This window comes from Typopeltis vanoorti, chromosome 20 (assembly GCF_054136105.1).
Source record: "Typopeltis vanoorti isolate ZY-2024b chromosome 20, IOZ_Tvanoo_1.0, whole genome shotgun sequence".
In the NCBI taxonomy this organism is placed as follows: Eukaryota; Metazoa; Arthropoda; class Arachnida; order Uropygi; family Thelyphonidae; genus Typopeltis; species Typopeltis vanoorti.
Genome location: NC_143568.1, coordinates 77,807,726 through 77,832,662, shown reverse-complemented (window position 1 = coordinate 77,832,662; position 24,937 = coordinate 77,807,726). Strand labels below are relative to the sequence as shown.

Below are 24,937 nucleotides of genomic sequence, written 5' to 3'. Positions count from 1 at the left end.
CTTACTCATTCTACAGATGTGTCCAAATAATTGCAGCTTCCGTTTTATAATCTTCTGCATTAGATTCTGTTTTGGTTGTATCTTCTGATAGAGCTCTTCATTGGTGATTTTCTGTACCCATCCTATTCTTAGAATCTTCCTGTAACAAGTTCTTTCAAATGCCAAAATTCTTTTTCTTGATTCCTATTCAATCCAATTGTTCTGGAATCCTATGGAATTGATAAAAAACTAATAGCTATATTAAAAGATGTTTATCAGAATGCAGTTGCAGCAGTTAGAATAGGTGATGATTTTGGGAAATGGTTTAAAACAAGCAGAGGTACTAGACAGGGAGACCCAATATCACCAAGCATTTTCATTGCATATTTAGAAAGAGCAATGGATAAAATTAGTACTGCTGCAACCGCATTCTGATAAACATCTTTTAATATAGCTATTAGTTTTTTATCAATTCCGTAGGATTCCAGAACAATTGGATTGAATAGGATTCCATTCCCAATTGCTCTCGAATAATGGAGCCCATAGTCAAGCTAACCAAGAAAGGAACAAAATTCCTTTGGGGAAAGGAACAGCAACTAGCCCACGAATCCCTCAATCTAGCATTAACCAGATCTCCTCTCCTCGCTTATCTCACACTCGGGGAACCCTTCTATCTTGCAGCGGATGCCTCAAATGACACTACTGCTTAAGCGATAAAAAAAAAAAAAAAGGGGGGGGGGGATTGATCGGTTATTGAAAAGGAAATGTTAGCTAATGTGCATGCCTTGAGAAAACTCAGATATATGTTGCTGGGACAAAAAAAATTTTTTGAGGTCCAACCATAAACCACTAACTTTCCTATCCTCAATGAAGGATAAAAACCAAAGAATAATTCGTTGGGCCATGGAATTGCAAGAATTCCAGGTACAGATAAGCTATGTCCCTGGAAAGTTTAATGTAGTTGCTGATTACCTATCTAGAGCCTTAGATGATGGAGCAGAGGAGAACACCAATACAGAGGGAGAGATAATAAACTCGATAGTCAAGAATGGGAAGAAAACAGAAACAAACCCCCACATCTACAGAATTGGAACAAATTTTTCATTATAGCACAGAAACAAGATTCAACATTGGGGGGGGGGGAGGTATCAACGGATCAAAGAAGGGGAGAAAATCTTAGAGGAACATTCCTTCCTGCACTCCCTATTCATGGACAGTGATGGCCTCCTTTTAGCAAAACAGGGCATCACGGGACATTGGAAAGATAAAATAGTAGTTCCTACGGTCATGATTCCCTGGATATTACATTCCTTTCATGATGACAGACATTTCTTTTCAAACCTGGAGGGCCACCAAGGTTTCTTAAGAACATGGGGCAGAATAAGAGACACATATGTATGGAAGGGAATGAGGCGAGATGTCAAGAGTTATGTATCCACATGCCAAATATGTCAAAGAAAGTCAAGTTACGGTGGAAAGGCCCCTCTCCAACCTTTCCCTATTCCCAGTTGTCCATTTCAAGCTGTGGCCATGGACATCATAGGTCCACTCCCAACTAGCTCTAAGGGAAACAGATACATACTTGTTATAATTGACATGCTTTCTAGGTTTCCCGAAGCCACAGCTATGAAGGACCAGACTGCGCAAACAGGGGAAAACAAGTTATTTAAATTAATCATTTCAAGGTATGGAACCCCCCAATTGTGTAAATTGTTAAAAATAAAAAACTTTTCACTACTCCTTATCACCCCCCAAGGAAACGGAATATGTGAGACAATAAATCAAACCCTGAAGCAAATTCTATCCAAACTTGTGAATGACCATTTATCAAACTGGGATAATTTCCTCTCACACATGCTGCTATAAGGGAAACCCCCACAGTGGTTTTGAGCCATTATTTCCCAGTGACTTCAAAAACTCGCGTGCAATCTCTGGAATCCCGGACATTGACGACTACCTTAACAATATAATTGCTGAGAAAAAGATTGCACATGACCTAGTAGCAGAAGCCAGTCAAAACAGTTCACAAAAGGCATATGCAAATAAATTGAGAAACTACAAGGAGTTAAAACCTGGGAACTTAGCACTCCTAAAGCAACAGCCTAGTAACAAGAAAGGGGGGGAGTTGGGAAAATGTGCAATGGGAACCAATGAGATTATCGAAAGGACATCCCCAGTGAACTTCCAAATAAGGGAATCAACATGACGTGAAAAGACACTAATCGTTCACTCAGACCGATTAAAATTATTCAAGAACATGCCTGACCGACTGGTCTGCCTAGGAGATTCACTAGAGAGGGTATGGGGAAAAAAGAGGAATCACCGAAGAGAGTAATTTCAGAGATGATACCAATATTAGCGACCAAGAAGGAGATTTCTGCTCTAAAGAAACACTCCAGCACTACAAATATGGGAGACAAACTGTCCCCGATAATAAGAGCAGCAGAGATCTGAATGAGAAAGTAAAGAAGGATAAATACACAAACCATGATGAGGAATCAGGTTTTGTTCAGGTGAGATGTAATCTGAGACCTCGAAAAAAAAAAAAAAAGTCTAGATCCTCCACAGGAGTGACCTGTGTGGAAAAATTTTTTCTTTAAAAAAAAAAAAAATTTTTTCATTGAAAGAGTAAGCCTTCGTTAAATTCTGAAGTGTTGTTTCATTCAGGATTTAACATAGTTTGCTATTCCTTGAGCCAAATTTGCTCATCAGACAAATAGTAAATTATTCACTTACTGATATGTATTCCATAATTGTAAAATAATTGCATGTTCTAATAGTTGTTAGTTATTTATCCTGTAATAATTCTTTGTAGAGTATATATATCCTATGTGAACTGTGCACAGAAACTTGGAACTCAGTCCGTTTATGTAAACCATTGCCAAGGACATAGCCAGTATAACAGAAATTAAATGCTGTATGAAGTTACAAAGTTATCCGGCAGTGCACATTTTGGCGCTAGTTACTATGCCGAGCTAACGAAGATCCACGAGGCAGATTTTGGCATGAAGAAGGAGACATGCGCTGTTGAATAAGAGAAAAGAGGAGACGTGAAGGATAGAACCGGATTGAAAAGACAAGGGAGCTCTCTGTTTTTCTCTTACTCTTTCATGGGCTCTTGTTCATATCCTGATTCTAATTCCCTCGTCTTGTAATTGTGAAGGACGAGAGGCATGACAGGAATTGCCAAGAAAACCTGAAGGATAGTCATTTTAGAGGAAGCAGGCATGAATTCCTGAGCCAACAAGAGCATTAGGGTGAATCTGGATCCTATCGAACTAAAGTGACCTAGAAAGAAAGCTATTGAGAATCAAGGAAGTGTTTTCCAGAACATGTGATAATATGCAAAGTATATCAACTATCCCGGTAAGGAAATCCTTTCTGTCTTTTGTGAATATAATTACAATAAAGGAGAAGAGTATTGCCTTAATGACAGTTCAAGTTTGAATGTGTGATATCTTGAAGCTTGTTCCAAGGGAACGTGATATAAGTTAGAAACTGACTTACTAAGATTTACTGTAATAGATTGACAGGACTTTAGAATTCCTTGGTGTGTACTTAGCGATATGTGTTTTGTATATCCTGAACAGCTAAGCAAAGTCGACAATTGAAGTATATAGAATAGATAACCTTTGTCTAAAAGTTGTGCTTAGAAATTTATAACCCTAAGAAGGGTAGAAATCTATATGTTAAGAATTTAACCGCACTGAGTATACTCTACTGTGAAGTTACTATTGTCTCAATAACAACTTATTTATTTCATGATCATTTTAGTTATGTTTAGATCTTCTTTGATTAATGTAAATTCATGGATTAGTGTATTAAATGTTTTTATTTAAATTGAATCTTGTGCTTGCCTGAATTCATTTCATTGCACAGCTCATTTTAACAGTTCGGATCTAAGCGGGAACTCTATTTAATGTAAAAGTAAGGAAAGATTAGAGAACTACAACTGCTATATAACTTAAAGGTAATTTGATTAAGGAAAGTTCTGTCTTATTTAGATTACTGTAGCATTGTACTTGCTGATGATTGATTCCTTAACATTATTCTTACAACCTTGGACACAGAGTGGCACAGTTAAACATAGATTTTCTTTGTGTTCGAAAATGGAATCAATCAGCAGAAAGAATTAGGGAATTACCGACCTCATCGATAACGTCCCTTATTGTTTTAACTCTTGTACAGTATTACTCATATAGCGATTAGGCCTAGACTGTCCTCATGACTGAATACCAAAAATAAATTGGAAAACTGCACTAGGCAAAAGAGAACACACAACGAAGAAGAAAGAAGTCACAATATAGCTTCTTGAATTAAAAGTTTTCCATAGCACTTACATCAATTTGAAGCTAGCTTTCTATAAAGCTCTGAAATAACATGACAAACTGAAATGTAAGACAAGATAATTGGCTAAAGATAAAATGGATTTAAATTACTTAAATATTTTACAGCATAAAATTTTCACCCTAGTATCAATTAATAAAAGCTACTGCCTATGGAAAGGGTGTGCTATCAAGCCATCATTTCTGTTCAGATTTGGAAGGTGAAGAAGGTTTCACAACTCTTTTTTGTATAAGAATTCTAGAAGATAATTACTTTTTGTGAAGGACTGCCATCTACTTCCAAAGGATTTGACATTTGGTAGAGATGACATGTGATGCAAGTCCTGACTGTTCTGACTCATGGACTTTAATGTAACTGAGGCAATCGTCATCACAAAGAGCTACAAATCTGCCAGTCTGACCAAAATATCTGCAGAGAATATGAGACACTCCAGGATAGGCTAAAGGCAGAAATCTTGTAAACAAGGTGAAAGGACACTTGTGGTCCAACTGATCTATGCAGGTTGGTTATTCCTTCAGAGCCACCTTTAACATAAGGAATGGTAACTTGATAGACCATCTCCTGGGAAGCAAATGACACAGATACATTATAGCTATTAATGACTTTGTCAATATAAGATTCATTAAAACCATTAGTAAGGTAGGTAGATCTGAGGTTCAGTAGAATATAAATAGTGAGCTCAAGGTACTAAATACTACTATTACTAGTACGATATGACTAGTATGATTAAAACTACCTAGTACTAGAGAGTCTTAATGGTGCCATATGTTTGACGAGGATGAAGTGGATGATCACTGAAACTGCATTTCTGGATCTTCTTCATCTACCAGATGGTAGCTTTCACTTCTCCAGTTTTAGAAAGAAAACCCATACTAGACTTAATAATTCTTGCTCTTTCACATGATGTGAAAGAGAATGAATGTATGGTTTGTAATGTAATGGAATGGAATGTATATTTTAGACAAAATGGTAGATCGGAGGATGTTTGTCATGATGAACACCTACGTTACATTAAATTCCATGAGCTAAAACAGTTGGGACTTGCCATCCCCACTAAACAGTGAATCCTTTGGAGAAAGATTAAGGTCCTTCACATAATTAATCTTATGGAATCCATACAAAGAGTTGTAAAACCTTGCTTCACCATCTGAATCTGAACAAAAATGGCCTGAAATTATCCCTGTAATGAGAATTTTTTTTTTTAAATTAATACTTTGTAATTTGTTTATATCTGTTCAATTAGGATCTTAACAGATTTCAGACCATGCCACTCTAAATCATGCATGTGCAGATCACACATTTTTGTTGTCTTCTGTGTTTCTCTTCTGCTTGTTTAATTTGAAAGTCATACTGAAGATGCTCTTGATAGTAAGGGTGAAAATTTTATGAAGTCTTATGTAAGTAATAAATCTGTAGTTAGTCATTATTTGATTATTTATCCACAGGGATTCTTGACATTAGAAACACAAAAAGACTTTGTATTTTTTAAAAAATCAAATAGATTTTTTAAAAACTTAATTACAGAGAATCTCCAAAATAAACATACTCCAAATATAATTGTTGTATTGGAAGTAACTTTTTTTTTCTTAATTTAGTACTTAATTATAAATACAGGAGTATACGGGATATTTATGAGATTGAGGACAACTGCGTCCATTAAAATAATTTTCATTTAAGCATGAAAGTTAATCGGACTGTACCGAGTGATGAGGGTTTTCAGGAACTGAATCGTTACAAATAGCTTTATGTTTATGTAGAAAAAGTATTTGCATTACATATTTTAATAGATGAAAACAAAACAAAAAACTGTAAATGCTGTTTTACATCTTTTTTGCAAAACAATGTATACACGGCAATACCCTGCATAGTGTGGTTTTGAACAGCATTTTTAATGCTAAAAAAAAAATAAAATGAACAGTAGTAGTAGTAGGGTAATGTACTGCACTATCAACATTTTGGCTCTAGTAAAACGGTACCATAGCGATTTAGTATGCTGCAGTAATAGTTGTATTGATGCATGCTTTAGTATTATTTTAGTTTTGGTGCAACAAAATTGTGGTCACTCAAAAATTATTTCTTATTACATACATGTACCCTTTTATACACAATTGTGAGTGTGATGAGGAAATGCAACAAAACCTTTGAATCTAACAAACATAAATGTCAACACTAGAACAAAAATTTGAAATCATAAAGTGTTCTGAAAAAGAAGGATTGTACACTAAAATAGCACATGACAAAGGAATGAATGAGTCATCAGTATGAATGATAATAAGAAGAAAGACTAAATAAAACATGTGGAATAGCCACAGAATCTCAACAATTTGTGATTAAAACAGAAATTCTGTGATGGATAATATGGAACGTCTTTTAATGATATGAAGACTGCAAATTAGAAAAAAAAAATCCATTAAGTAAGGTGATATTCAAGCTAAAGCAACAAGTTTCTATAAGGTGGTAAAGGAAAACTGAGATGATAGGGAAACCTTTTCAGCAAGTCATGGCTAGTTTTATAACTTTAAAAAGCATATGGGGTTCTATAACACTCTTTTGTTTTATTTTAATCCTTTTTAATTTTTCTGTGCATTTATTAGTATTTATGATGAGCTTACAGTAAAAAAATGAGTAATTATTGTTTCTTCAACAATATTGTAATTGTCTGTTTTTGAAATGCATTACACTATAACACAGGATAATAATGTTTTAAACATTGCAGTTTTGCATAGCACAGAATTTTTCTGCACCTATTAACTGTCCGCTATGCAAGGAAATTCAAAGAAACCTATTAACTGTGCTATGCTTATACTGTATTTTAAAAGCTGTTCACAAAAGAATGTATTAAATTTTTCACACACAAACAAAAAACAAAACAAATTCTAATTTCTTATATTACCACTACATCCATAATCTTTTAACTGTAAGAATATGAATTCCCATTCAACCCTAAGAAGTAGCTATATGTGTTGCAAACTGTCCTTAAGCATGATCACCTTTTTAATATTGAAAACATGTGAAAGGAGTCTATTTCATTTTTGATGCGAGTATTTTGTTTACACAAAATTACAAAGAATATGCATATCTGATGAAACTATTCTGCAAAGGTAGGATGTGACACTACAGATTAAAGCATGAAATTTTTATCTAAATAAATGGTGGGCAGTAGACGGTATTGGTGTAGTTGTGGTTCGTTGTAGTTGATAAATTGAGTGGCGGAGATAGAGAGTTGTAGAGTAGGTACCCTCCCTTCATGAGTCTTTCGACTCCCTGGAGGTGTCAAGTAATAATAATAATAATAATAATAAATAAAAAGTCCAATTTTTGATATAGTTAAACCAATCGATATTCCAGCAAATTATTTCTAACCTCTGTAGCTGAGATAATCCTCCATTATTGTCATTAGAGAAGTCATCTGGCAGAAGAGAAGAATACGATGGCCAGTGTGGCAGAGTTTTGGGAGGATGCGATCTAGTAATTCAAATTTTCCTGAAGCACGAAATAAATCTGGTCTAAAATAAATTGAAACATATTATTACCAAGTAATTTTAATATTTCTTTGTGATATTCAGGAAAACTAAATACATCATAATAAAATGCTGCAATGCTACAAATGAAACTGTCAAATTTAACGATCTAGATATCAGCAAAATATGATCAAATACAAAACTAAAAACTGAGAAAATACAAACAGGAATTTGCACCATTCTAACAAATATTTCATACTGGCTTATGCAATGCTACTTAGTTATAAAATACAGTATACATATTTCATAATTTTGGATGATCAACTTCAAGGAGCTCCTTAAAGAACATGATTATTCAAAACAATCAGAATATGATTGTTTTAGTGCACAAATATATCAGAATTATTAATTTCCTTAACAAAAATGGCACTGCATAAATTAGATAGCTCAATATACCTTTTATTTGAAACCATATTAACCACTTTCTCTTACAATGAAGTGAATAAAGAGGATAATGTCCTACCAAACATTATAGTGTTTTGTGTTTTTTAGTTTGTTTATTTACCTATGAAATTTCTATCTATCTATCTATCTATATATATATATATATATATGTTAAAGATACCAAGCTATTTTAAACCTGCAGGTGCAAACTTGACTTACTTGTCTGTTTGCTTACTTGGGAAATGGATTAAAACCAGATTTAAAATAGCTTAGTATCTTTAAAGTATATTATACCCAAGGTAAAAAAACTTTTTACAACTTTCTACATATATATATATATATATATTTTTTTTTTTAATATATATATATATATATATTATACCTTTAATTTATTATATATATTATAATAAAAAATATATTATATATTTTTTAATATATTATACCTCTCGGTATATATATATATATATATATATATATATATATATATATATATGCAGAGAGGTATAAGACAGGGTGACACAATATCTACAAAATTATTCACAGCATGCCTAGAAGAAATATTCAAACTTCTTGATTGGGAAAGGAAAGGTCTGAAGATAAATGGAAGATATTTAAGGCATTTACAATTTGCAGATGACATAGTTATCTTTACCTCAACTGCGCATGAATTACAGACTCGTATTGATGAGCTCCAAATTGCTAGCAAAACAGCAGACCTAAAGATAAACCTAAAGAATATCTGAGTTATGTTCAATAGCTATGTCCAACCAGAAATAATAAAAATCAATAATGAGGAAATTAAACAAGTAGATCATTACATATACTTAGGACAACAGATATCAATGGAACAAAATATCATGGACGAAATTAAAAGGTGCACGATGCTTGGGTTGAAAGCATTTGGAAAATTACATTCAATATTCAAAAGCCAACTACCATTATGCCTGAAGATAAAAGTTTTTAACCAGTGTATTCTTCCTATACTGACATATGGCTGTCAAACAGAGACAATGAATGCAAAGGAAATTCAAAATTTAAGAACAACACAATTTAGTATGGAAAGATAAGAAATCAATCCAAAAAGTCTCTGACATCATAGGAAGAGTGAAACATCTGAAGTGGCAATGGACTGGGCATATTGCTTGAAGAAAAGATCAACGATGGACAAAAGAAGTACTGGATTGGATTCCACAAGAGGAAAAATGACCACAACGCCGACCTAAATCACGGTGGATTGAGGATATCATCAGATTTGCAGAAGTGACATGGAAAAGGAGAGCCATGGACACAGAGTTTTGGAGTAATCTTGGAAAGGCCTTCATCCAGCAGTGGATCGACAATGGCTGATGATGATGATCAGCCTGACTGGCCAAGTGGTTAGCGTATCCGCTCTCAAGCCAAAAGGCTGAGGGTTCAAATCCTGCTGTGGGCATGGATGTTAGTGATTGATTGTCAGTGGAAATACTAGTGGTGGTGGTCGATGGTAGATGGTGTTGCCGTAGTAAGTGGATTGAGTGGTGGAGACAGAGTTATACAGCAGGTGCCCTCCCTCAATGAGTCTTTGGACTCCTCGGAGGTGTCAAATAATAATAATAATGATGATGATATATGTATATATCTATATATATATATATATATATATATATATATATATATATATCAAGTAAAAAAAAAAAAAAAACTAGTTTAAATATGCAACCCATAACACGGTGTTTTATTTTTTTTTTCTCCCTTGGTTCGCACTCACTGCAGTTTAATCATGCTAAAATTCTTCAAGCATCATAAGAAAAAACAACATAATATTTTTCCAATGGATAAAAATGTACTGTTTTTATCTACTGTTTACAGAGGAAGCAATCTGCACACTCTTCCTTTCTTTTAGTCTGAGATGTACTGAAATTCTCAGAACCTTAAGAAACAACAATAACAGGGTTGTTTCGAATTGACCCTTATTCAAAGCAATCTTGGAAAGGCCTTCATCCAGCAGTGGATTGACAATGGCTGATGATGATGATCAGCCTGGAAAGAACCAATAGAACGAAATACCCCCAAACTTGGCAGATACCCTAACCAGATCACGGGAAAGAGATTTTGATTAAAAAAAAAATTTTAAAAAATGACCAATAGCAGAAATATGGCACTGTGGACAAGAAAAGATATTGAATTTTGCATTACACGTGAGCTGTAAGCTGTATAAATGAAGGAGTGAGACTGACTACAGTTATTGGACTTGCAAAATGGGTTTGCCTGATCATGCCTCGCTTGTGAAGATTATTTTTCTCATTCTATAGGAATGGGAAAAAAATAGTATATATATATAAAATATATAATAGTATATTTGTATCGATCTTCTTGTATATTAAAAACTTTTATATATACTATTAAAAATAATATTATATATATATATATAAAAAAATAGTATATATACTTAACTTTATTAATGGAATACACAGGTAATACAGACAGTTCCAGAATGTGAAGTTTGAGTTACTGGTGCAGAAGTGCAAACACTGATGACTATTTACAAAAAGGCCATACATTGTAGAAGGTCAACTGGTATTCAAGCCTTCTCATTTATGAATGACTGCATAAAAACAAAACAAAAACAACTGAGACAGTTAGAAAAGGGAGGATAGCTACAAGCAAAATAACCAATGATGTGATGGTTATCAAGGTTGGAGAACAGATGGGAAGTGTGCATGCTGACTACACATGATGAAAATTGCATGAAACCATCTGAAAATAGAGATAGCAGACCAATAACAGAATACTGAAATATGAGATTACATGATAGGTCAGGAATGATGATAATTTACACTAAGTGTGTGAAGAAAAGAAGGATAAGATTGAATTTCATATTGAAAAGAAGAACATAAGAAAGTTTTAAAGCGAATAAAAGTTGAGCAGCTCACAGATGTGAACTGTAGACTAAAATATACATACATTGTTCAAGAAAAAAATGAAAGAGTTTGAGAACAGGAACCAAATCTTGGAGAGTCAGTGGCAAATCCTGAAGAAAATATTGATTGATTCAGCCAGAGAGGTATGTGCTGAGGTTGTCTGCAAGAATAGAAAAATGAGAACTCCACAATGGACAGAAAGTTAGAGGCAATGAAGGAAATGAAGAAAGCATATCAAAATTTCCTGGCAAATAAGTCAGCTTGTGCTCTTAGAGAATATAGAGACAAATGTAAGAAAGCTAAATACTATGTAAAACTAGCTAAACAAAAGTCATGGGAAGACTTTGGAAAAAATTAATATCAAGAAGGTGGCAAGATATTCTGGAGGTTATTGAAGATCAGAAATGGAGGGAAAAGTCTGTAAAAGGAATTAGAGAAGATAAAGGTGACATGAAAACTGGAGGAAAAAATATCCTTGATGTATGGATTAATTACTTTGAAAAATTGCTAAATGAAACAATCAGTGACAGCACAGTGGTAAAAAAACACTACAGGCATGCATTCAGCAATACATATCCATACCTGAAGTAGAAAAAGCCATCAAAAGTCTGAAATGTAGAAAGGCAGCAGGAGTAGAATATATTCAACCAGAAATGCTCAAGTATGGAGGTATAAAAGTCTTACAGTGGCTGCACTACATAGTTCAGAAGGCCTGGACAGAGGGATGAATTCCAGATGATTGGAGTAGAGCTCTCATAGTACTCACATATAAAAAGGGGGGAATTAAACTGAATGTGAGAATTACAGAGGTATTTCTCTACTGAGCGTTCCTGGTAAGATTTACGCAAGTATACTCGAGAAACGGTTGAGAAGAAGTATGGAAGAAAAGCTTGGTGAAGAATAATAAGGTTAAGGCCAAATAAAGGCCTTAACGGTATCAGATTTTCACTTTACAACAAATAGTTGAGAAATGATGGGAATATAACAAAGCTCTGTATTTAAGTTTTGTAGATACTAAAAGGCATATGGCAAGGTGCCAAGAGAGAAGCTATTCAAATCGCTACAATTATATGGTGTCAATGAGGCATTATCATCAAGCAATACTTAACTTTATTTGAGTTGTAAGTCAGCAGTTAGAATTGAAGTACAGGAAGATGATTTGATGTTAAATCTGGTGTCAGACAAGGATGTGCATTATCCCCTCCATTATTCATTATCTATATGGATCACATTTTGAAGGCAAGTGGTATTAAACCTGATATGAAAACTGGATATGTTAATGTCAGCTCTTTGCTTTATGCAGATGATGTTATACTTCTAAATAAATCTGCTAGAAGTCTGCAAGATTCCCTGACTAAAGTGAATAGCTGTTGTAATAGATATGGACTTTGACTAGTGAAAGTTCAATATTCTTCTAGAATATTGCTTCTGCATACACAACTTGCTGATACCTATCAGATAACCAATCTCCAATCCAATATACTACTCTAATATCAAACTCCCATCCACTCTAGTTTGACTATTAACTTATCATGAAGTAATCTATCAAAAGGCTTCGAAATATCTAAGTATACTACTTTGTATTGATCTAAGTATACTCTTTGTATTGATCACAATGAAAGATCAATACTTTCACAATGAAAGATCAATACTTTGTATTGATGTTTCATTGTGCAATGAAACTGTCACCTTATTGCAATTAGTAAGGGAGGTCATGTTTTAGTATTAAAACATGACCTTCCTTTAGAAAATCCATGTTGTTCATCTCACTCTTTGAGTAATTCAGCTGGGAAAGAAAACAAAATCAACCTTTGGAGATAAATAATCACATAGGCCAGAGTAGTTATCAGAATTTGAATGATAAAATGGCAAATGAAAATGAATGTACCAAATTGTGGCAGAGAAATTTTGAGCAAGAGAGGATTCTAGGCTTGGCATTTTTTGAATGTCAAGTCTAGAATCCTCTCTTGGAATGCCAGGGTTTGCAATTGCATATAAATCACCTTGTTTACAGAAGGAATGGTGCAGAGCATTGAGCTGAATCATAGTGTTGTGGTAATAACAGATCTGGTGAAGATGTTTCACATGGTTAAGTTATTTCATATGGAAAGGAAAATCATATAAACAATTAGACGAGACAACTACTGGTGCACCCCTTTGACCAATTTCTCCATAGAACACTTCGAATATCAAGTACACAAACCTGCGGTTTGGTTGTAGTATGTTGATGATATGTTTGCTATTTGGTCATGTGGTCTGGATGTATTAGATATATTTTTAGTGCATTTAAATAGCTAGCATCCTAAAATACATTTCACAGTGGAAAAGAAATCTAATGACTGTCTGCTCTTTGTAGATACACTAGTCATATGCCTTTCAAATGGTTCATTATCTTTTTCAATTTAGAAAACTTATACATACTGAAAGATCGCTGCACAAACAATCCCATTATCATCCAGCTATAAACACACTAACAGAGCTGTGCTGTCTGTTCCAATTATATTGCCCTTACCACTAAACAGTTTTTAGCCAATGGCTATAATCCTAAGAAAACAGAGAAAATACTAAATGCCCTCCCTTGACTAATACACAGGACCACAACAAAATTGTTACTATCCCACAGATTCACGGTGTATCTGAAAAGATATCCATGGTGCTGAATAAATATCGACTCCACACCATATTTAAACTATATATCAAATTGACAACCACCATCCATTCATCTGAGGAAAACTCTCCCCTTTATCACATCCAGGAGTATACTGTACTATACTTTGTGGAAGTACTGCTGATGTGAGCAGTTCTTCCACAAAGAATATAATACATTCAACATCAGATTATGCCTTTGCACAGGATCATATGGAAAAAAACAAAAGTGCTACAGAGAAGTCATTACAAGTCAAGGAGACTATTTTTGTAATCAGCAGAAGTTTTGAAACATTCTCAACAAGTATGGCTGTAGCAATTTACCAAAAACCTGGAAAACAGTCATTTGAAGATCAAATTAATACTTGTTTCTTTCTCTCTCTCTCTCTCTCTTTATTGAACAGTAGATGGTAACAAATAGGACTTTAGTTCTTTGTATTGTCCATTACAATTCTGCACTGTTCGCTTTATTAAATAATTGTCACTGTTTGTGTTCTGATAATGCAGGATATGAACCTAGCTAAATATCAGCAAATAAGTAAATAAATATATTATTTATTTCCTTGTTACTGATGTGAATTAAAACAGTTATATAAAAAACTTAAATATTTTACCTGTGTACTAACTCAAACTAGATTTGCAACACCAATTTTGATGATCAAATGCAAAGAAATCCTAAGTATTTCCTGTTAGTAATGAACTAACACAAACTGTGTATCTGCATATAAGAGTACTAAATAATCCTCATTATACTTCCAGTAAACTTGACATTTTCATAACTAGTTCTTCTAGGCAGACTTTAAAATAAGATCGAAGATATGAACCTCTGGAAGCCATGGGATGAAGACAATTAAGTGGTTTTGCTTAAAAGAAGAGAGTGTGAGGAATCGTTTTAGGAAGCGGGTGTTAGAGAGGATTTCGGATGGACTGGAAAGTGTACAAGATTGGTGGAAACATAATTCAAAAGTAATCCTGAGCTGTGCAATCGAGGTGCTTGGTGAGACATCTGGAAAGATTAGAGAGCAGAAGGAGGGTTGGTGGTGGAATAATAATGTACAAGTGGCAGTAACAGCTAAGAAGAAGGCAAAGCAGAAGTGGGATGAGTCAAAATATACCCGAGGAATGGAGGGAGAGTACTCTTGTCCCCATCTACAAGGGTAAAGGGGATGCACAAGACTGTAAAAATTACAGAGGAATAAAGTTGATGTCCCACACAATGAAAATCGTAGAAAGGGCTCTTGATGGAAGATTGAGGAAGGAGGTGGAGATTGCAAAGGAACAATTTTGCTTCATGCCTGGTAGATCAACAACAGATGCTATCTTTGGGTTACGGCAGATGATGGAAAAGTTTCGAGAGAAACAACGGGAGCTACATCTGGCATTTATTGATCTGGAGAAAGCATATGATAGAGTGCCAAGGCAAGAAGTCTGGAGGTGTCTGAGGGAGAAGAAGGTTCCGGAGAAATATGCCAGGTTGGTGGGGGAGATGTACAGAAATGTGAAGACAAGTGTTCGGACCCTGGGACAGACAGAAAGTTTTCAAGTAACAGTTGGCTTGCATTAAGGGTCAGCATTAAGTCCGTTTCTGTTTAACATTGTGATGGAGGTGAGAGAAGATGCGCCTTGGACAATATTGTATGCAGATGACATCTTCCTGTGTGCAGATTCAAGAGAAGAAGTGGGAACTAAACTGGAAAGATGGAGAAAAGTACTGGAAGAGAGAGGTATGAGACTGAGCAGAAGTAAGACAGAGTATATGTGTTGCACAGTGGGTGGCAGCCAGGAGACAGACCTGGAGCTGGAAGGAAATGTCATCAGGAAGGTGAGGGACTTTAGATACTTAGGTTCAACAGTGGAAGAAGATGGAGGAGCTGAGAAGGAAGTGGGATGCAGGATACAAGCGAGTTGGAGGAACTGGAGGGAGATGGCTGGAGTGTTATGCGATAAGAGGGTGCCGATCAATCTGAAAAGCAAAATCTATAGGACAGTAGTGAGGCCAGCTATGACGTATGCTATAGAAACTGTGGCCCTGAGGAAAAATAACATCAGCAAGATGGAAGTACCAGAGATGAGAATGCTTAGGTGGATGTGCGGTGTGACCAGAAAGGATCGTCTGAGAAATGACTATGTGAGGAGAACAGTGAAATTACGAACTTAGGAGTGAAGATACAGGAGGCAAGGTTGAAATGGTTTGGTCATGTGATGAGAAGGGAGGATGAATATGTGGGAAGAAGGGTCATGCAGATGGATGTGCAAGGAAGGAGGAAGCATGGGTGGCCAAAGAAGAGATGGAGGGAGCTGGTAGAAGAGGACTTGAGGATGAAGAACTTGGATGTGGTGACAGCCCAAGACAGGAGGATGTGGAGGAGACTCATCATCAACAGTGACCCCACTTAAGTGGGAGAAGCTGCAGAAGAAGAAGTTCTTCTAGGTAATTCAGACTAACACGTCATATAGGTTTCCTGTACTACAGAATGCCCTGCACCCAGCCAGTGTCCCACTTTTATGTGCTATAATGGTACTTTCTACATAACCTCTAATCCTACTTGCAAGAGCTAATGGCTGTTTCAGTTATCCTGATTCAAACATTTTCTCATAACATACAAACCTGGGTTATATAAATACACTAAAGCACAATATAGAAATTTACACATCACAAGTTTGGCTCTAGACCAACATTCCAGATTATAGACCTTCCTAGATTACAGCTATTTTCTTTATATATATATATTGCAGGCTGAGGTATAGTCTGCAGCATCTATAAAAAAGCCACATCAAAATCCCATCAGACTCTGAAAGGTCAAATACAAAAATCTTCTCTATTGCTTTCACAGTATTTGAGCTTTCATGTACTGCATCAACTTACTTGCCAATACTTTTGATCTTCATGCTTCCAGATCTTTTATATTCAGATGGTACCATTGTAAACTATCCCAAAGACAAGGCTGATTTCCTAACACCAATCTTCTCTTCTCTTCTAACTTTTATACAAATGAACAAGTCAAATTATCTTTGACTATATTACAACATCTCTCATCATGCATTACCTAATGTTTTTTCCAGAAAGACACCATAAGAATCTTTAACTATGCTCAAAATTTGTGCTCCAGAATTAGAACTCATTCTATATTATTTACACAAACTATTATATTCATTTGGCATTTACCCAACAGTATGGAAGCAAGACTATCATATCAGCCCACCCAAAAAGGGGAGATAAAAGACATTCATGAAACCACTCTTCCATTACTCTTACCTCAGTCTTTTCGAAAAAATTGACAGATCATTAAAAGCTGAGGACTACTATCTCAAAAACTCTCAATTATTTAACACCAAGATGGATTCTACCTTTTTCACACCACAGAAAATCTCCTAAACAACCATACCCATCTTTAGATATAAGTGGAAAAATTTGGAGACACTTGTGTGGTTACTGCTAACATTTCCATGGCATCTGATCAAGAGTCTAGCATAGTCTTCCTTATTAAGCTGTCATGGTAAATGGATTTTCTAATTAATAGCAGAGTAGTCTTGGCATATTCACCAATAACACTCTCGTTCCTTTACTTTAACAATCCTTCTCTCACCAACCTCAAATCCAATTCTTCATTTTGCTGATGACAGTACATCTCATTCATCTTATCTACAAAAATTGCAGTACTCACAAGACTCAAAAATTAAGATCTGTCATAATCAATGACTGAAACTTATTCCCCCTGCTTTTTCCTTGCAGCATTCAAGGATATCAACTTCATGATTTTCCATAATGTCCTAAATACTGATGTCCTTACCATTCTTTAGTGGGATCTAGTGAATATCAATTCACTCCAGACAACACTCTCCAAAATACACTCTTTCCCTTACATTTTATAATATTCAAATTTCCAGTCAGGATCAGATTTCTCTTCTTGAGGTGACTTATACCTCTATCCTTTTCCTGCCATAAACACATCACAACCAGTAGCCTCCTCAGCCCCAAAAAATCTGGTAGCATCTTCTGTTACGACATTACTTCTCTCACTTCATAACTCCTAACACTATATAAATTACAAATCCACTCACATTAGAATACTGTTCTCATATATGAGGTAAGAAAAAATTCTCTAAGAATTCCTGATGCTATTTATAAGATAGCAATATGCTTCACAGATGCCCCCCCCCTCCCTTTCTTTCTCTCTCACACACAGATCTCCTCCAATCAAACTCTTCTTCTTTTTCTTTTTCAACTTTCCTTCCTGATGACTTGAAAAATTAATTTATTTCTTCCTTAGTAGAACTTCTGTTTAACTATATACAGAACCTTTAAATATTTCTGGAAAAAAAAAATAAATAAAAATAAACACTAGTTAGCACCATTAATAATTATTAGGAGAGCTGATAAGGGAGATCATACAGCCAAAAGGAATATATCAGATTATAACAGAAAGATGCTATATCTTATGGCACACCATACTACATTATCAAATAATGGGCAGAAATCCTGTAATCTTCCAAGTAAGGGGAAGTAGAGTCTTCATTTAATTAAAAAAGTCACGCATTGTCAGAATATTTAAATACTTGTTTAATATTTCATGTTCTTGTTCAATTATGCTATATTATCATTAACATAAATTGTCTCAGTTACTTGTAGATGAAATGGCAAATTAAAATGTTTAATTTTTTACCTGTTGTGTTATAAGCCATAAAACAGTTTAACAGATATGAATAACCAACATCAAGTTTACATATGCACAACAAATAAATAGGGTTGATTGATATTTTTACACTGTCCACTTTCCTTACATGATTAGAGATGTTTCAGTAATATAAAATTTTTTCATTCACCTTCCTTCATCTATATAAGAAAGATTATGCCCATGATAAAATTTCTGGAACATGAGAAGTGCATGAGACAATCAGATATATTCAAATGCATATATACAGTACATAGGTATCATTCTAAGGATTATAATTTGCACAAGAAACTATGAGGAAGTACAAATAAATACCATATAAAATGCACACTCAATTGAAACATTTTCATTGCTGTTATTCAATAGCATCTTAGTGGAGTCCCAGGACTCATCATGGGAGACCACTGTACAACATGATCCACAGTCCTCACTATACCATCTACCAGCCAAAACAGTACTTTGTAGATCTGTATGTGTTTGATCAATCTGTATATTTCTGACCATCTGACTGTTTTTCAGGAAGGAAAACCACAGTTGCTGGGAGAAAAATTCATGCTATCTCTTTGTATGAGATTGGCTAACTCACTTTCAACTGAAAAACTGTCTATATAAAAATTCCTCTCATGATGAGAACTAAACTTGGATGTTTTCTAATCAAAGGGTGCATGTTCCATCATTCTTCCAACTGCATTATGGAGATATCTAAATATTTATATGACTCAAATGCTTTATTTTTAGTCTGCTTAATACACAGATAATGAATCTGAGTGGATTCAAATAACCAGCAATCAAATAACTAGGTATTACTTAGTAAAATTTGTCTGAAAATGTAAAATCATTTTAAGCGTGAATGTAATTAAGTGGAAAGAAAATTACATGTTGTATATTAGATCATTCATTTTATATCAGAAATATATTTACCCTTGAACTATATTTCCAGAAAAGCCCAAATGTTCTGCAAATGCTTCTTCAATATGTTGAAACATAAATGGATGATTGCAGATCTTTCTCAATTGCATAATTGTGTTCATTAGTGTCTTTGTTCCTCCTTTACCCTAAAATATGTATTGAGTTTTCATTTATTACTTCTGAATAAAATAATTTTAAAGCAATGTACACAAGAAATTTCTCAAAATAATCTAAATTTCTTAGAATGAAACTACAACAACTGACAAAACACATCTCTCAGTGATAACTAATGCTTGCCTGCTAACTCAACTACTATTATCTTTTGTTGCAGTTAATTGTAAGAAAATACCATATTGTAAGAATGATTTGCTACAGTGAATTTCCTACAGAATATTAACTGGTGCTTTGGCAAAAACGCTTTAGTGGATAGTTAAAGTCAGGGAATTCATTATTTACAACATTAGTGAAATTGATTGTGTTTAGATAACAGGTAACAATAATGCTCCAACAAAAGCATAGAATCATCTTATAATTACTGAATTAAAGTTACACACCATTTATTTCAGAATTTAAGGTTACTTATTTTAAGGTTAAATAAAGTGGGAATTTTTTTTTCAAGAGTAACTAAACCTGATGTTTAAGTTTCATACCAAAAATGTATCTGAGAATAAAAAGTACAGGTAACCCTCGTATTTAAATATTTAGGAAGTGTTATTAGCAGTGATGGAAGATGTAAAAGTGACATAAAAGCAAGAATAGCGATGGGAAGACATGCCTTTAATAGAAAATGGAATTTATTCAGAAGTAAAATGGATAGAAACCTAAAGAAAAGATTAATAAAATGTTATGTGTGGAGAGTGTTGCTCTCTATGCATCTGAAACTTGGACATTGAAGAAAGAAGAAATTAAGATTTTGAAAAGCTTTGAGATGTGGATTTGGAGGAGGACGGAAAAAACCAAATGAACAGATAAAATAACTACTGAAGAGGTCTTAAAAAGAGTAGAAGAAGAAAGAAGTCTGTTAAGGAGAATAAAAAGAAGCAAGGGAAACTAGATTGAACATATTCTGAGAGGGAATGGAATCATCAGAGATGCCATCAAAGGAAAAAGACCCAGAGGAGGAGTAAGGAAAGCAATGCTAGATGACATGCTTAATGGAGACAGGTACACAACCTTGAAAGAGAAGGGCTCAGAACAGAAGAGAGTGGAAGAAACGTTTCTGCTACTAAAAGAAGAACCTGCTCAATTGCAGAATACTAAAGAAGAAGAACCCTTGTATAACCCGGTACTTAAACAATGTGGTTCCAATATAACGCGGTCTACAAATTGTAGTAACCCTTGTTGAACGTGGTACTTATACAACACAGTTTCTATATAAGACGGTCTACAAACTGTAGTAACCCTTTATGTTTTCATATATTTTTCAATGTGCGACTTAAAAATAAAATTTTATCTTCGTTAAATTTGCATCTGCCCGTATCGCGCATGTAGTTATAAGTAGCGAATTTATATTGGGGAAATACCTTTAGCATGCATGTGTCAATTGTTTACTATATAAAGCATTTATTGTTGAAAATTATCTTCGTTTTCTGCCAGGAAAGAGCATTAAAATTCACAAATGTGTTAATCTCAAGCTGAGCACTTTATTTTTTGGTGCGTTACATACAATATGTAATGCATTTTTTTATGTAAAAAAAATTTTTTATAGTAATGGCCACTTAGAGCGCTTTTGCGATATGGTAGAAAATGAAATTAGTGAATTAATTGATGGGGAAATAGATTTAAATGAGGAACTGGCACAATTAATAGATGACATCGAAACAAATGGCAGGGAAAATTCTACCAAAGATTCTGATTGTGATGAATCTGTTAAAGAATTCAGTTTAAAGAAATTAGCAGAAGGATTGGACTTGGCAAGAAAGTTATTTTATGGATAATGATCTTTCATGTGTGTGTATATATATATATATATGTGTATATATGGTGGGTGGTCCGAATATACTGAATAAGGACTCATGAACCAACAGGGGCAATCGTCTTGATTGTAAGGGAAGTGCCACTCTCGTGGTCTCCTAGCTGGATCTATCCATTTCTTCTTCTACTTTGAGGAAGATCCACTCACTTTAATCTTACCTATAAGGTCTTATCAGCCAACTCTTCTTATTTTATGACTCTTATGCTATTAGAGTACTTGAGGGCTATGGAGTCTTTCCATTTTAGGCCTTATAACCATGTCCACTGTATAAACCTTTACTATAATTATACTCTATTCTACTATAAGCTACTCTTTCCCCTTCAATATACCCTATTCTTCCTATGGGTTTAAATTTGGAAGAAGGCTAGTTCAATAGCCTTAAAGTAGCAGCCCTACCACTGAACTATTCATCGTCAGGCTAGTCACCTGACGAGGAGAACATAATTCTACTTTTATGCTGAAAGAAAAAGGTAATCGGAATGAATCTATGGAAAACGACACTGGAATGGAAAAGGTAAAATGAAAATGGAAACGACAAAATATAATAAATATAGCAAACTGGAATGTAAGAGGAATAGCATATAAAGAAATAGAATTAGACCAAATATTAAATGAAAGAAATTTTAAAATAGCAGTAATCACTGAAACAAAAAAGAAATTAAAAGGAACCATGATAACCAAAAATTTTAATGTAATATACAGTGGAGTTGACAGAGACCAAAGAGCACAAGCAGGAGTCATGATTTGGATTCATAACTCCCTTTTAAAACATTATAAATTATGGAATGAAAGAATAATAGAAGCTAGAATAAAAATAGATAGAGGTTATTTAACAATAATTGGTTTATATGCCCCAGAAGAAGGAAGAGAACAGGATAATATTGCATTTTATAATCAGCTACAAAATATTTATAATGAAATAAATAAAAATGATTATGTAATTTTAGCAGGAGACTTAAATGCAAGAATTGGAAACACGAAAATTAATAATAATATAGGAATATATGGAGAACATACTCTAAACAGGAATGGTAAAAAATTGATCGACTTTGTAGTTTATAATAACCTAAAAATAATGAATTCTTTCTATAAAAATAAAGACATACATAAATATACTCGGACAGCAAGAGGATGGAAATCAATATTAGATTATTTTATCTTAAATGAAAAGACATCAAAGTTTTCGTTAGATGTTAGAGTTCACAGAGGATATGAAATAAGTAGTGACCACTTCCTCGTTAAAATAAAATTAAGATTACCACCTAAATGGCTACAAGTAACAAGAACAAAAAGAAAATTTAAACCGATTGTTTATAAAACTAGACTATTAAATGACACAAATATGCAATGGCCATGTGAACAAAGAATTAACCAATATCTAGATAAAATAAAACAAAATGAAGAAATGGAAATAGAATGGCTTAATATAAAAATGACACTAAATGCAGCAGCAAATGAAAGTTTAGGAAGGAACAAAAAATTCAATAAAAGGAAAAAACTGAAGATATGGATGATACAACCAAAGAAATAATCAAAATGAAAAAAGAAGCCTATCATAAATGGTTCAGCAGTAAAAGATTAGAAGATGAAATAGAATATAAAAGAATAAGAGTCATAGCTAAAAGAGAAGTCAGAAAAAGACATAGAAAATCATGGAACAAATTTGTTTCTAATTTAGAACATGATTTACATAAAATAAGACCCAATGTATACAAGATTTTGAAACACCTAAATGCAGATACCAAAGAAAACATAAAATTAAACACTGAATTCAAATTAGAAGAATTTCTAAATTTCTATACAAAATTGTGGACAGATAAATATTTTAAAAAAGACAACTGGCAAACATTTCATGAAAATGAAAAGGAAATAACTAAAGAAGAATTAGAAATCAGCCTGAAAGAAACAAGAAATGGAAAATTACCTGGAGAAGAAAAGCTAGGTTCAGAACTATAAATATGCAGGAACCATTCATATTTACGAATTTAGATACACAAAATACGTGTTGAAATGATTATTTTACTAATTATTAATAAAAAAACACTTGATGTTTCAACCCCTGTATTGAGGTCATCATCAGAAGGATACATGTGTATTGGAAACCAAAGTACATGCTCTTGCACTCTATAAAGGTAAATTAAATCTACGCTGTTAATTAATCTGTTTCTTAGCCTGACCTCTAGTGATAATTAAGATAAAATAAAATATAAAAAGTAATAAATAAAATAATAACAAAAAAATTAAAATTAAAATTAAAAAAATTAAATAAATAAATAAATAAATAAATAAAGATCAAATTTAAATAATTAATAAATAAAATAAATAAAAAAACTACAATAAACTCTGTTAAAGTCCTCATGTACTAAGATTCTTCTGGATTTGTACAGTTCAGATTGTTATACTACGATTTTCTTCAGGACTTGCACTGTTCAAGTTGCTATTGAATTTAAAAAAAAAAAAAATTCACTAAAAGAAGAAAAAAAAAAACGAGTAAGTGTCTTAATTTTGTCGGGGGTTTAAACGTGGTTTTGATGTTGTATTTGTGTAGTGTTCTGTCTATTTTTTTGGAAATGCTCCTAACATAAGGTATGGCAATGGCATTCTTGTAGTGGGATTTTTCTTTGGCTTGTTCTGGTTGCTATAAAGGCTGCAAATGGATCCTCCACATTCTTGGAATGGTCAGGCCATAATTTTTGTTCAGATTTGGATTATGTTTGAGCATTTCACATGCTTCTTTAAATTTCCTCTCGAACCAAGTTTTGGTGCGGTGTAGGGACTTGGTATTTTTCCAATCGATTCTGTGGTATGTTTGGAGTGTGTGGCCAGAAAGGCCGGTTTTTACAAAATGGAGGTATTTAATGTGTCGTTTGTGTTCGTCCTTCCTAAATGGGATGGTTCGTCCTGTTTCCCCTATGTATGGTAGGTTACATGTGCATTGTATTTTACATTCTGTCTATTTTTTCAGAAATGCTTCTAACATAAGGTATGGCAATAGCATTCTTGAAATCTTTTTTGTTTTTACTAGTATCTCTGTGGAGGATTTTCTGAATGGTTTTTATACTGTATCCATTTTTTATAAAGGTATGTTTGATGGTCTCATATTCATGGTTAGAATTTGTTCAAATGAACAAGAGCTTGTTCATTTGAACAAATGGTTTCAGCTCTGTGTTTAAGGGTGCTTATGACACCTAGTTTTTGTGTTGGGTGGTGGTAAGAATTTTTGTGTATGTACTGGCCTGTGTGTGTAGGTTTGCGGTAGACTGAGAAGGAGAGACAGCCCGAAGGAAGATGTGTAAAGAGTGTGTCTAGGAACGGAAGAGAGTTGTTTTTTTCCATTTCAATGGTGAATTGGACACGTTTGTGTTGTTTGTTCAGGAGGCTAATGAATGTATTTAGTGCTTCACGGCCATGGGGCCAAATGGCAAAAATATCGTCGATGTATCTGAGCCAAATTTTGGGCTTTAGGCACGCTGACGCTAGAGCTCGTTGCTCAAAGTCTTCCATATAAAAGTTAGCTATTGGAAGGCAAGTGGTGAGCCCATGGCTGTACCCTCTTTTTTTGCAGGTAAAAATTGTTTTGCCACAAGAAATATCCGGAGCGGA

At 34.0% G+C, this 24,937-nt stretch overlaps 1 protein-coding gene across 6 annotated transcripts in view; it reads right to left on the bottom strand.

Annotated features, from left to right (window-relative positions):
* Window positions 1-24,937, bottom strand: part of brm (ATP-dependent helicase brm) — a 677,861-nt gene that overhangs the window by 264,912 nt on the left and 388,012 nt on the right. For all 6 annotated transcript variants that reach the window (XM_090410652.1, XM_090410651.1, XM_090410655.1 and 3 more), the window contains 2 exons: window positions 19,372-19,505; window positions 7,690-7,832 (listed from right to left, as the gene is read on the bottom strand). In XM_090410652.1, coding sequence (XP_090266778.1) covers window positions 7,690-7,832; window positions 19,372-19,505 — 277 coding nt within the window. The remainder of the gene's footprint in view (window positions 1-7,689; window positions 7,833-19,371; window positions 19,506-24,937) is intronic.